The sequence below is a fragment of the Alligator sinensis genome, unplaced genomic scaffold, assembly GCF_000455745.1.
Source record: "Alligator sinensis unplaced genomic scaffold, ASM45574v1 scaffold768_5, whole genome shotgun sequence".
NCBI classification, from domain to species: domain Eukaryota; kingdom Metazoa; phylum Chordata; order Crocodylia; family Alligatoridae; genus Alligator; species Alligator sinensis.
In genome coordinates this window covers 1,035,093-1,049,612 of record NW_005841991.1, presented here as the reverse complement: position 1 = coordinate 1,049,612, position 14,520 = coordinate 1,035,093, and the positions used below count along the sequence as shown (strand labels likewise).

Genomic DNA, 14,520 nt, shown 5'->3' with positions numbered 1-14,520 from the left:
GTTTGTCCGGGCCCCGCGCTCCCCCTTCTGGGGCCAGGGACAAGCTACTGGTAGGCCAAGCAGCCCCTGAGCTGTGGGGGGCCCCGGTCCTTCCCTCCATGGTGGTGGTGCCCCCTGAGGCCACCGGGGCTGCTAGTGGACAGGTGCTGCCCCAGCTCGGAGGCAGCACCCAGCTGGATCCAACTCTTCCCCAAGCCTGCCAGGCTTCCAACACCCTGTGCACTGTTCCAACTATGTGGGACCGCCCAGGAATGGACTTGGCTTGCCCCTGGAGCAGCATGGGGAGGCAGCAGAAGGGCAGCTGGGGGCCAGAGAAGGCAGTGGGGATGGTGCACAGGGCACTGGAAGCCTGCCAAGTCTGCACTTACCCAAGCCTGTCTGGGTCTCCAGCTCCCTGTGCACCATCCCTGCCACCTTTTCCAGCTGCCATCATCCAGCTTCCCTCCTGCTGCCACCCCACACTGCCCCAGGGGCAAGCCAGCCTGTTTCCAGGCAGTTCTAGGCGGCAGCAGTAGTGCACGAGGTGCTGGAGGCCCTGGCAGGCTCGGGAGAGTTGCATCCACGCAGGTGCTGCCTCTGAGCTGGAGCATCTTCCACCCACCAGGAGCCCACCCAGGTGGCCCAAGGAGGACACTGGTGCCACAGAGGAAAGAATTGCGGTCTCCGACAGCTCAGGAACTGCTCAGCCTGCTAGCAGCTCATCCCCTGGCTGTGGTGGAGTTAGGTAAACTCCACCAGGGAGGGGGGAAGGATCAGACATGAAGGCAGCGTGGGGGCCCAATCCTTTTTTTTTTGGCAGAGCCTGCCCATCTCCCCCATGGCCAGGGGAGTGAGCTGCTGGTGGGCCAAGCAGCCCCTGAGCTGCAGGGGGCCCTGGTCTTTCCCTCCATGGTGGTAGCACTCCCCAGGGCTGTCCAGGCAGGCTGCTAGCACATGGGTGCTGCCCCAGCTTAGAGGCAGTACCCAACCCAATCCAACTGTTCCCCAAACTGACACAAGGAGCAGCACCTGGCTGGCTTCCAGCTGGTGGGCTCAGGGAACAGTTGGATCGGGCCAGGTGCTGCCTCCAAGCTGGGGCAGCGCCCAGCCTGCTAGCAGCCCCAGGGGGGCATCACCACCGCAGAGGAAAGGACCAGGGCCTACTGACTCCCCCTGGCTGCGGGAAGGCTCTGGCTGTGACACACACGAACGCACATGCACACGAACGAACACAAACACAATCAGGCCCCTTGCTGTAACATGACAGAAAAATTGAAATGGTGGGTTTCAATTAAAAACCCACTGTTTCAGTTTAGGGGACATAAAATAAAACCCTGGGGTTAAACCCCCATCACATGTACGAGTCCCCTCTGGTAATTGGCGCACACACAATTCCCTGCTGGCTTTTTTGCGCTACTATCAGTACTCTAGTTAGCTTGATTACATCTACTCTACATGACAGCAACCACAATGAAGACATAACTGATATAACATAGACCCCGCTAACTGACGCCATGTAGCATATTGGAATTCTGTCAGCAATCAGCTCAGACAAATTAATTCAGATGACTGAGAAGAATCCCTTAGCCCGCTCGCTTGTAATGAAGCTCAGTAATTCATCTTAGCTTCTTTTTGGTATGATAAATTCATGAGTCCCTTGACTGTTTCTTGTCTTGGGACAACTCAGTGCAATCATTTCAGCTCTCCATGTAGATCCAGTGATTTAAGTTTTTTCCATACCATTGAAACATGCATACGCACTCTAATCTTTTATTTTGTTAGATTTTGAATTTGCAAGATGTCCCTCCATGGCATGATTGGCAAGACCTGAAAAAAGCCTGTACTGATGATCCCCAAGCTATCATGAGTGTTATTCTGGAAGCGAAGGTTTGGAATTTTATGTTCACTCTTACGGAAAGCTAGAAAATGTTACTGCTGGATCTATCTGTCTTTTTTGTTGTCAACCAGTATATTTAGATGCATGTTTCAACAGACTTCAAGTTCCTAGAAAAGATACTTTAATAAATTGAATAATTTGGAACCTGAACTACTTGCTGCCAGAATTTAAATGAAAAGCAAGTACCGTAAAACATTTTTCTCCCAAAATAACCTGTTCCTTTCTTTCTACTTTGGAAGTTGGAGGAGGATTGTGATCTTGGGGCGGGGGGGCGGGGATGTGTGTATATGAGAGTGATGTGTGTTTTCTCTAAGGAGAAGCAGAGCTTGGTGTATGGTGTTTTTAGTTGTGGCAGTATCATTTGCATCTCCTGAGAATGCCAGACCTAAAAAACAAAAATAAATTTTTAGGCAGAGAGAGGGAGCTTACGTTTATTTTTTCACTTAGATTTTTAAAATTTAAAATACAGCTGCAGCATACCAGCACCAGCTTTGTGGATCCAGTGGAATATTTCCTTCTGAAACTATAAACAACCAGGATGGGAACCCCAGTAGTGCTTATGAATATGTATAACGGTATTTATCCAAAAGCCCTTTGCCTTAACTGGCAGGTTGCAAAGGTCCCCTCAATGTAGCATTGGGCTCTGGCAAGACTGCATCTTTTTATTTCTCCAGCACTAATTATTTTCCTTCTAGAGGAAGAGGAGTAATGTAAAGCTATAGAACTTTTCTTGCAAACTTAATGGGAATGAATGTCATGGGCATGCATAGCCATAATGAAGAAAGTTTGCATTTTGTTTTCCTTGTGTAGGATTATGAATTGTGTGAGGAATGGGGTCGCCTGTACCCTCTTCCAAGGGAACATTTGATTAGCCTTCACCAAGAACATCTCCTCCACTTGCTGGAGATAGGAGACATGGAAAAATCTTGGCAGGTAACTAGTTGCCTTACTATCTTTAAAGGATAGGTCACTAGAGGACTAGGGTACCCAAACTACTATTTGAGGCCTCAGTTGGGCAGTTTGCTCAGAGCTTTGGCTGTGTAATTGAAATAGGAAGCTCCTGTCTCCATTACAATATACAACAGGACCCAATGTATGGTACAGCTAGCCTGGTAGAATCCACTTGAAATGTTGCCTACAGGGAACCTTGGTCTTGCCATCTGTTAAGGATCATTTTGAGCCTTGCTGCGGAATTACACTATTGCTAAGCACAGGTATAAAAAAAAAAAAGGGGTGGTGGGACAGACTCTTATAAGAACTTACATTTTTTTAAGTTAATTTATTCAATTTATTTACATTTTAATGAGTTTTAGGTTTTGTTTAATTATCATTTGATACTTCAGGGTTATCTTTTCCATTTCTTCTTTGTAACCATGAGAGTTCTCAACAATTTCAATGGCAGCTGAGATTCTCACAAGCATCCAGACTCTACAGACTTAAAACAAACACCAAATACTATGAGACTTGATTACATGAGCCAAATATTGCCCATATGTTGCATGTTGGCTACTAGACTATTGCAAAGCAAAGAGGGCTTTGTGAGTGTCCTGCTTCAAATTATGTGGATTTTTCTGGATTTTTTTAATGAGAGTTCTGTTGAGTAGATTAGATGGGGAAAATTTACATTTTATGAGAAAATAAGGATATTAAACAAAGCAATATTAGCTGGGTGGGTTCCCCTAATTAAGTTAAAACATTGGTATTTTTTAGTTTTGATTTCAACACTGGAAACCACAATAGAACAGTCTTGTGTTGCTAGTGAAGAAGAACTAGGAAGTGAAACTAGCCAATACACTGATCAGTCTGGCTTCAATCCTTGTTTAACTTGTATTACTCATTACAAAACTATGTATCCTTATTTGTCCTTCTTCATGGATTGTGAAATGGGGCAGTTAGGAAGTGATGATCTATAGATGGATGATTTAAAACAGAGCTGTCCAACTGGAGGCCTGTGGGCCACATGTAGCCTGCAAGGGGTTATGTTGTGGCCTTTGGGGTTCCTGGTTGCTGCTGCTCCTCCCCCCACCCCCCATCCCTCTGGCTGCAACAGCTCAGGAGGTGGGGCAGAGCAGTAAAGCATGACTGGGGGGAGCTGACAGAGAGTCACAGCATTTGGGTGCACAGTGGGAGGTTGTGGATGTGCTGTACAGCATTGGGGGCAGCACCTGTGCAGGTGTACAGTGCAGCAGTGAAAGGAGGAAAAGTATGGACAAGCACATAGTACAGCCAAGCAGCAGGTGCACAGTGCAGCATTTGGTGGGGGGGGAGGGTTACCATACGTCCTAGTTTTCCTAGACATGTCCTCTTTTTTGGACCCCTGTGCTGTGTCCAGGCAGGTTTTTAAAATAAGAACCAAATGTCCAGGCTTTTTGCTGTTCCTCTGGTCTCCCGGTTGGTTGCTTCAAGACTGACTGTCGGGAGTCGAGAGAGAGAGAGAGAGAGACTGCACGACGCGGAAGCTGCTTAGGCAGCAGGGCTGGGGGTCGGTAGTGAGGGGCACTGGCAGGGCTGGGGGGCAGGGGGCTACAGGTTGGGAGTGAGGTGGGGAGTGTCTATGCAGTGTGTGGCCCTGGTCTAAATCACCTTAAGATACTTAAGAGATTGTAGCAGGTTAAATAAAATGTTTGAGGGGCTAACTTTAGAGGTAAATAACCTGCTTAGTCCGAGGCAGTGGGCCAACACACCTCAGATGTTCTCCAGCTGCATGGTCAGGATAGGCTGCCTATTGCATGTTTTTGCTTTTTAGCTCTTACAAAGAATAGAAGACCCTGAAATTCACCTTGCCATAAGTGAACAGTCTCTTGACCAACACCCCAGCTTGGCAGCCTCTCATTTCTTAGCTGATTACCTCACTACGCACTTCTACAAGTACCTGACAGTTGCACGCCATAATGAAATCCAAGCACTTTATATGGGATCAAAGGTGAGCAAAGTTATTGAATTTTTGCCTGTACAGTAGCACATAGCTCTACAAGCACCTGGTTAAAGATCTAGCAGGAAAGATCTCTGCCACCATGCGGGAGGCCCTCATTTCATTTCTCAGTCCCTACCTGTCATGACAGCATAAATGGGGGCAAACAGTTGGCTTTTAACCACCTTTGCATTTGCATTTGTTGTATGCTGGGGCTATTGTCACTGCCAGCATCCACAGAGCAGCCTTAGGGGCTAAAACGTTGCAGGAAAACAGAACAGATCACAATGTAGAAGATCAAGGGGGAGGGAAGTAGGGTATGGCATGTGTGTAGGGGCTGTTTTTTTGTCTTTGGCAGAAGTATAGGAGGGTCTCTTGCTCTGAGAGGAAAAGCATAAAGTGATAAAATTAGCAGGCTTTAGTCATCCTTTCTTTGCAACAACTGTTTATTCAAAACAATCTAGACATGTGGATCTGGTACCTAGGCAAAATTCCTTAGCACTTAAATATAACAATTTTTTTGTTTCAGATGAGCAATTACAATTCCTTTTTCTGTATACAGGAAGTGAGCACACAGAGAGAGCATCTGTCTTAATGCAAGTTAGATGCAATTCATGTCAAAGCTGGGAAAAGAGCTTGACTCTCCTATCTCTGGTACCCCTGCTCTAACCACCAGCTGTTCTACCCCAGTTTAAACATGGATATTGAAACAAATAGAAAAGTAATTTGAACTGTGATTGTTCTTTCCTCTAATGTTACACTAGCACACTTATATTCAGAGCTCAGTGAAGTGCCAGGTACTTCTTTCATGGCCATTTCCTTTGCCAAAATTACCTTTTATAAGGCATGATGTTGTATTAAAAAGTGGCCATAATAAGAGGCCTCTTGTTTTTTCTTTTGGTTTTTTTGAGAATCCTTCCCTCCCTCCTTCCAGCTTCTGGGAGCAGTGGGAGCTAAAAAGGGAAATCATATGGATTAAACTAATTGTTTGTCAGCTTTGTTTTTTTGATGTAAGGATACAGTTCTGCCTTTCTGCCCATCTCAGTCAGCTTATGAAGTGGAAGTTAGGTGCTGTGAGATCACCAGATTATAAATATGATTAAAACATTTATTTCAAAAAAGAAAAGAGTAGGAAAGTAATTAAGTGAATTGCCAAAGGCTGTGACGGCCAGGAACAGATTCTGAAAGTCCCCGCTGTGTCTTGACCCCTAGCTACCTCTTCCAAACATCAACCAGCCGATTAGTTCAGGTGGGGATGGGAGTGACCAAACTTTGGATTCTGGTTGTGTGATTTAATGGTCTCCCTGTGTCTTTTTTGTGCCCAAGGTGTTGCTGACTCTTCCTGAGCCTTACCGTGTTAACTACTCACACCTGTCCTCCAAGCCACTGCTCATGCTGGAGCAGCTCCTCATGAACATGAAGGTGGACTGGGCAGCAGTGGCCGTGCAAACACTGCATCAGCTGTTGGTTGGGCAGGAGATTGGCTTCACTGTAGAGAATATTGATACTTTGCTCTCCAAGTATGCAGAGAAAGCCCTTGATTTCCCCTACTCCTTAAAAGAAAAGAGATCAGGTGATTATATTTCAGAGTTTCTCATCCCACAAGGAAAGGCAGGGGCAAAAGCTTTACCCTCAGGAGCACCCCACACCATGAATTTTCATGTGGCTGCATCCTTTTCTCTTTAGCTTAGAAAGGTTCCTTTATGGTTCCTCTCTCTTTCATCAAGGCAACTTACTACTTCACTCAAGGCCTCCTGGCTCGTGCCATTTAATCACCGACAGTTCTGACATGCATGAAGTCTAAAACCAAAGAAGCAGTCTAATTCCCTAACTTTCCTTCTTCCCCCTCCCCTCACGTAGTACAGATTGAACCAGAAGTCATTATCTTAATGGGAATATTCCCCACCCCGCCAAAACAAGATTAAAAACCTGAGCCCAGTTTGGGTGCAGTGCAACTGACTTCTCTTTGCTTCGAAACCCAAGGGATGACAAGGTCAAACGGTTATAAACTCCTGCAAAACCGTTTCAGGCTGGACATAAGGAAGAATTTCTTTACTGTCTGAGCCCCCAAGGTCTGGAATAGCCTGCCATCGGAGGTGCTTCAAGCACCTACTCTGAATGCCTTCAAGAGAAAATTGGATGTTTATCCTGCTGGGATCCTATGACCCCAGCTGACTTTCTGCCCCTGGGGCAGGGGGCTGGACTCGATGATCTTCCGAGGTCCCTTCCAGCCCTAATGTCAATGAAATCTATGAAACATCTCTGACGAACAGCAGATGGTGCCACAGGTTGAGAGGTTGGTTAGCAGAGTTGTGTTTACGGTGTCTGCCTGTTTTATACCACCATCTAACCACTGAACTCCATTTCATAAAATGTTTCTTTTAGTCACTTGACAACAAGTGGCGAATGGAGTCTCACACTGTTCTATTAGTTGGGTGGTTTGCAACCATTTTAGGTTCAGGGCACCCTTCCATAACTTTTCTGTGTGGTGGCAGTCCAATTGAGTATTGTGCTACCTCACTGATTCTCAGATAGCATCACAAATGCAACATCAGGCAGCCTCTATATCTACCCTTAGTCACCATTATGAACAGTTTGTTTGGTGGAAGTCAGATTAACTGTAGTCTAATGTTCTGTAGTCTAATGTTAGTGAGAACCATGGTACCTGTCATATTGGTTTTGGATTTTTTTAATGCCCCTGTGCCAAGGACCCTTTATCTGTTTTAGGCCTCTTAGTGGTAAAAGTCTTTTATTTAATTTTTCTGTAGTTTAAGGAATCATTTATTGTCTGATTGTTATGCAAGTTGTGAAGCTCATCACAGCAAGTAATTGTTTTTTACTAACACATTGATGCACATTGCTGTGAACAGATTATTTTCTAATCTTTCTCTTGCTAGATAAGCGCATGACCTAGTATTTATCTGTTGTTTCCTTTGCCCTAGATTCTGTGATTCGCATCCAAGAGAGTCTCAGTCAGGTGTCAGAATCAGAAACCTCATCTAAATCAGGATCAGCAGAATTAGTCACTGCTAGCTGTCCTGGTAAGCTGCATTGCACTGTGCCTCTGTGTTTTTTCATGCTCTTTTTGTCCTCCCATCAGCTCTAATTCTGCATTCTACCCACTCTTTAAGTGATAACTTCCTTCTCTCTTCCAATTCAGCATAAGTCAATAGTAATTAAAAGCTGCTTTTTTAGTGCATGTAAAGTGAGTTGCGGTGTAAATGGATGCCTCTTGGGTTCTTGATGCATAGCTGTCAGCATCGCAGACTACTTGCACAGTTGGCACCACATGGTCCATGAAGATATGTTGAAAATAAATGGGCTGTAGAGACTGAACTTCAACTTCAAGAGTGAGAAAGTTCCCTCCATACCAGGGTCAGGACAAATAGCTGAGTGGTATAGGATTATGCAGAGCTTCTTCAGTATCTACTGGTGTCCTGGGAGGTCAACGTGACACCTTTTTTTTTTTTCAGGGCTTGTTTGCATTTATAAACCTTCTGCTAACAGATGTCAACTGCCACAGGGAAGTTACCACAGTGTGTACATCCATATAGCTTTTGGTACCTTGATGTGGCTTGTGACTATCACAGCTGTGCCAACAGCCTTGGACACCTGAGTGGCTGCACTACAACTGTACCAGCAGCATGTGCAGCCTGCCCTGGAAGGCATCAGCTGTTTAAAGGGGCCATGGCAGGCAGCAGAAAGCATGGGCACATCCACACATGCTTTCTTTTGCCTGATGGGTTGTGGTAGAAGGCTCCTCTTGGTCAGAGAGCTGGTGGTGTCCTTCCAGCAGAAAGAAGGGAGTCTGCCATCACAGGGGGGTTGTGAATGAGTGTGTTCTGTTTTGCTAGCAGGAATCTGTAGCATAGACCAAACCTCATTATCATGGGCAAGGCTGTCCAACTAATGGCTGTGGGCTGCATACACTGACCAATGGTTAATATAACAGGTTGGACAGCCACTAATCAGAGATGATTTAGGCATAGCTGTGCCTATGTTCTACTATGAGTATTTCCCATACTTCTGGGTTTTGCTGGTTGCCTTTTCCCTGTGTTCTGCTGTGTCAAGGTGTTTTTAAGTCTTCCTCAGAGGCATTGGGTCTTGGCTGCAGCCAAGGCTAGAGATTTTGACTGGAGTGCACCAGTGCTCCTGTTGGGACTAAAGCTGGAGTTTTCTGGCTAGAGGGTCTTGCCCCTCCACTCAGGGTCAGATCATTTGCCATATTTGGAGTCAGAAAGGAATTTTACTCCATGGGTAGATTGGTACGGACTGTGGGGGGTTTTGCCTTCCTCTGTAGCAGGGGTTGTGGTCTCCTATCTGAGATCTCTTGAACGTATATTAACAAACTTTTATAAAGGCAAGGAGGTCTCATTTGTGCGCGTTATAATACTGTCAAAGTTCTACAACAATAGAACTACAATGTTCCAGTAAGTGGCTTAAATTTGATTCCCTGTGTGTGTTCTCTTGGCTGTTTAAGGCATCATCCAGTCTTCAAGTCCCAGCCTACAGCGAAATCTGTTCCCTCAAGAATTTGTCCCACCTGAGAAACCACCACCAAAGCATCAGTGGATACCCGATGAAACTGAAATGATATGTATGGTGTGTAAAACTGAGCGTTTTACTATGGTAAGGAGCAAGGATCAAATACTAATACTTGTAGAGCTCAGATGGGGCATGATTTGTTTTCAACTGGTGATATAGTCTGAATAAGTGTTCATATGATATCAGTAAGCCACAGTCTACAGAACTTCATCCTCAGACTCTAATTTAGAAGATAGTGTGAAAATTTTAAAAAGCTGTAGTCCAACTGCGTATGGGATTTTTGTTTGTATTTGTTTTGTTTTTATTTGTTCCCTGCACCCACCCCCTTCCTTTTCCCAAATCAAATAGGGCATGTAGCAGGGAGGGGACAGTTCTTGGGTAGACCTTAACAGAATTCTTGAAGTTTAAAAACATCTAGCCATTTTGCTCTCTGTTCTTAGTTGCCTTCAATGGAATACATTCACTTATGAGCTAGGGTTGTTCATGTGAAGGGGGGAAATGTCAGCTGCTAATGCATTACATTTTTGCAGTTCTTAACCATAATTGCTTCTTATGCCTCAGTTTAATAGGCGCCATCACTGCAGACGTTGTGGTAGGCTTGTGTGCAGTTCTTGCTCTTCCAAAAAAATGGTGGTGGAAGCTTGTAGAGAAACGCCTGCTCGCGTATGTGACCAGTGCTACAGTTACCACAACAAAGAGCATCCATGTGGCTTAGTCAGAGACGCAAGCCTGTAAGTCTTTGAGCACGCATTCTGTATAATTCTGTGCACGTGTCCTCAGCTGAGTGTGTATTTCAGCATAATTCTCAGAGATGAACAGTCTGGATTCATGGTGTTTTAGCTGGATAACTTATTTCAGAAGCCTAGTGATATGGACTCAGCGGCTGGAATTTTCCAGCACTAGGTACCCAATATCTTTCTTTATTTTGTAACATGGGAACTGCTCTATTGGCAGCCCAGGAAACTGATCACCTCTTATCCCCTCGAAATCTCTGTTTATGTGGTAACGATACAGGCTTCCTGCATTTACACTATACTCTGCCAAGGCACTTTAATTTTTGTCCCCATGAAGACCACTCCCAAGGATTGATTGATTCAATTTTATATGTTCCAGAAGTGATTTAATTGAATAAGCATATGGGGTGTTTATGACAGTGGGTATGTGACACGGTCACTTGTGTGGTGACAATTGACATTGAACTCATTTTGCACAGACTAGATAAGCTAGTGGAGGGTGTAGTTAGGAGAGGTGAGGAACAGTGACCCTCCTCCCTTTCTCTCCCCTTGCCCCCTCCACTCTACTATCAGTCTGTCAGTTGGAGAGACAGGAGTACTCTACGGTTCTTTGATAGGATGCATCAGAAAAAAAAAACAGGCCTATGAAAAGTTATGGTGTAAATTTGAGAAGCCTTGCAGCACTATCAGAGTAGATCAATAGCTCCCTGTCACACTGTAGGCAAGCACTGAGCTTAAGCTTCTCATGTTAATTTTGTTCTGTGTGGGACATTGTATGAGTGTTTGAATTTTTTATTCATGTAAGGGTACTTCTCCAGGGCAGGTTAGTTAAGGGGAGGATAGTTTTGTGTAATAAGGAATAAGAGCATTTTTTCTGTCTGTACCGTAGTTGGCAGCTTGCATTGGGCTGAAGCAGCATAGTCCCAGCGGGACAGAGCTCAAACCTGGAGGCCCAGAGTTCTGATTTATTTTTTAAGGTCTAAAATGCTTTTTTCTTTGGCGTGTAATGCAAGTTTCCCATTGATCAATGCTGAAGTCTCCCAACAGCTCAATATCTGTTCCCTTTTGATACAGTGGGCATGATGATCTTCTCCCACAGAAAGCTACCAGGATTCATGTTGCTGGACTGTAGTATGTACTTGGCTCTGTCCCTATTTTCTGTAAACTATAATCTGAGAGAAGTGATTAATCAAATAGTTTTTTGGCTAGTACTGTAAAAGTGATAGCTATGTTGAATTACTTTTTTTTAATAAAATAATCATTTTGCCATGTGTTCAGATGGATATAAAGGTTTTCTCTCTGTCTTTCTTTTAGCACAAAAGAGGAAGAACAGGACTCAACAGAAAGTAAGAATCCAGAATAGCATTCAGTCTCTCTTTTTAAAATGTACCCAGTATATTGGGTTTCATGACCAGCTCTTAAACACTGTGACCTGACCATGAGCAAGTCACTTATACTTGTTGTGCCTCAGAGTTTCTTCTTTTTTCCCCCTTGTTTCATAGAATGGAGATAAATAGATAGTGGTGTCCTCACAATGTCACAAGTACTTTTAGAAGCACTATGGACTTTTTTCATCAAAAGATCTCAAAGTACCTCATTTCAAGGATTGAAGTATTTTTCTTTTTGGTGCCTGGTTTAGAAGTTAGAACCAGCATACTTCAGGCATATCTTCAGTCCTGCAAAGTGTTTCCAATCATGGTCAAACAAACCCACAAAGCAGGGCGGCTCTCTGGAATACTGGGAAATAGTAAGGGCATTGTTACATGTTACTCTGTTAGCTGCAGAAATGTTGATGATCATCTTAGTGCTATCTTGCAGTCTCGCCTTCAACTCGTTGGCACATCTGCAGGGAGTGGCCACACCTTAATGCTGGGAGCTGGGTAGTGCAGATCAGAGAGAATCCTGCCCTGGAGTGGCGTAACTTTGTGCCATACAATGAGTGCTTTAAGCCACTTAAAGGTATTAATGTGCGGACAATCCAGAGGTTGAAGTTACCATCAACCATTGAGAATTTCAGGAGTCACCCAAAATTAATGTGTAACAAGGCCTTCATTGAAACTCTTCCTAAATCCTAAATGTTATAAAACTTCTCAGGTAGCTCATGAAATGCTTAGCAGTTGGTATTTTCTCCTCTTCTGTGGTTCTCTCTCCTAGAGAAGAAAATAAACTGTTTAAGCACTTTGCTGTTTTAAAACAGGTCTTGTTACTATAAGCAAAAGGAGTTGCAAAGATCTAGTGAAGAGCAGCATATACGAGACTTGTATGACAAAGGCAAAGAGAGACTGAAAGAATTAAAATAATACTCTTAGTGGCTGCATCTCACATCTCTTTCACATTTTCTGTCTGTCTGACATTTTCTGAACTTTTATCTCATTGGACATACATACCTCCTGTGAAATTTGTCAAGAGAGAACAGCAGCAAGGGAATCAAGACTTTCAGATGTAATGGGAAAGGATTCCAGAAGAGTAATGCTAACTTTATTGTTTCGAAGCAATTGGTTTGTCTTAATGTACATCTGGCCCTGTCTCCTAGTTCCATTTGGGCATAATTCTCTATTTATCTTTGATATCATGTACTGCCTTCATCACTATAGTATCTGACTGGTCTGTTAAAATCAATAGGAATAATGAAGTCTCTGTCACTTTCCCATCTTGAGGGTAAAAATCCTGTACTGTGTTGAGAGTGGGGTCTTTAGGAAAGGGGTGTTAAAGTGGGGGAGAGAGGGGTGATAGGAAGATGGTAGCAGTGTTGTCATTTTTAATATCTTTCCACTCTTATCAGTCAGTTACCAAATTAGTGAATCCAAGCAAAGCATGTTAAACTGATTTCTGATGCTAGATAGCTTTTGTCTGTTTACAGCAGTTCATAGAATCATAGACAATTAGGGTTGGAAGGAGACCTCAGGAGGTCACCTAGCCCACCCCGCAGCTCAAAGCAGGGCCATCCTCAACTAGATTATTCCAGCCAGGGCTTTGTTGAGCCGGACCTTAAAAACCTCCAAGGATGGAGATTCCTCCACCTCTCTATCTAGGTAACCTGTCCCAGGGCTTTACCACCCTCCTAGTGAGAGAGTTTTTCCTAATACCCAACCTAAACTTCCCTTGCTGCAAAGACCATTGAGACCATTGCTTCTTGTTTTGTCATCTGCCACCACTGAGAATAGTCTAGTTCTAGCTCTCAATTTTAGCAGAATAATTCTCTGTACAGAATTCAAGTTTGGGCCAAAAAGGCCAATTTAGTAATTGGAATCACCCAGTATCTTTTTTTCCCCTTACTATTATATCTCATGCATTACAGTACTAAGGCTAAAAGCTACAAGCAAATGCTGTATGTCGCCTGAAATTCCCAAGCCTTCCATTATAGATAGGGTGATCAGGGGCTGGTTTCTGAAATCTGGGACTGTCCCAGCCAATTTCGGATGTGTGGTCACCCTAATTATAGATGTATAGATTACAGCAGACACTTTTAGTCATTATGGTTTGAAGTGCTGCACCTTTGAAAATGTGTTGGTCTCACCTCTCAAACAAGCAGTTTTGCTTTAGTCTAGGACAGCAGGTTCTGGATGCTTTAAAAAAAAATCATGTCCCAAACAATGTAGTGGACTAGATCTGAATTTGAAATAATGGAAAGAAATAAAACCTGTGAAAAACTGTAAATCTTGTGTAGAAAAACAAGACGCAGGCTTTTACCTGGAAAAAAAGATGGAAAGGCATTTTAAGAATTTTTTCCAGTCAAAAATTCAATTTCCCGTAAAAATATAGGTAACTGTCCCTTCACAAAGACCTTCATCTTAGAGTAAAATTTGCTAGATTGCAGATCCATCAACCCAAATCTGAAAAAGAAAACTAGCAGTTAAATTATTAGTACCTCCTACAATGTGTTCATCAGTGTCCCTTTTTAAGCTCCCAATTCACTTCTCTCTTCCCTTTTTCTGACCAGTAAATATTAATATTTTACTTTGTGGAAGGTCAAAGAAAAAGTTGGATATATTTTGACATTAAGAGGCACAAAAAGGTTCAAACAATTTGAAAATTCATTTCAGGGACCCGAGTTTTTGTTAGCTGGAGGTGGGTGTTATTTAGACTCAGTTTGCATCTTGAAACAACAGGAGAATATGTTTTGAAGAAGAAATGTCTCTGGTTCTGTGTGCATGCTGAACGCAATGTATGAGATTGCTTTATCCCATTGACTTTGAGCAGTTGTTTACCAAGAAGAGCACAAGTAGCTATTTACTATTATATAAAAAAGAACTTTTCATTACTTTTTCAGCCACATTTGCTGCCCTTTGTGCTATTCTGATTAACTGGTTGCTCATTCTCACCAGCAGGGATGCCTAGTAATGAATGCTTGGGTTACTCTGCAGTGATGCGAATACCAAAGGCAACTGAACTTGAGTGGCTGCTTTCTCTGAATGAAGAAGAGAATAAAATTGTACGCAGTGAATTTTACTATG

The 14,520-nt window shown here is 43.6% G+C and overlaps 1 protein-coding gene across 1 annotated transcript in view; it reads left to right on the top strand.

Moving 5' to 3' along the window:
• ZFYVE26 (zinc finger FYVE-type containing 26) overlaps positions 1 to 14,520 on the top strand; it is a 69,171-nt gene that overhangs the window by 34,327 nt on the left and 20,324 nt on the right. The window contains 10 exon segments of the mRNA XM_025201367.1: positions 1,762 to 1,866; positions 2,687 to 2,809; positions 4,623 to 4,799; positions 6,114 to 6,360; positions 7,730 to 7,828; positions 9,268 to 9,416; positions 9,894 to 10,063; positions 11,141 to 11,197; positions 11,381 to 11,412; positions 14,392 to 14,520. The exon segment at positions 14,392 to 14,520 is cut by the window's right edge and continues 1 nt beyond it. Of these exon segments, the coding sequence (XP_025057152.1) occupies positions 1,762 to 1,866; positions 2,687 to 2,809; positions 4,623 to 4,799; positions 6,114 to 6,360; positions 7,730 to 7,828; positions 9,268 to 9,416; positions 9,894 to 10,063; positions 11,141 to 11,197; positions 11,381 to 11,412; positions 14,392 to 14,520 (1,288 nt within the window).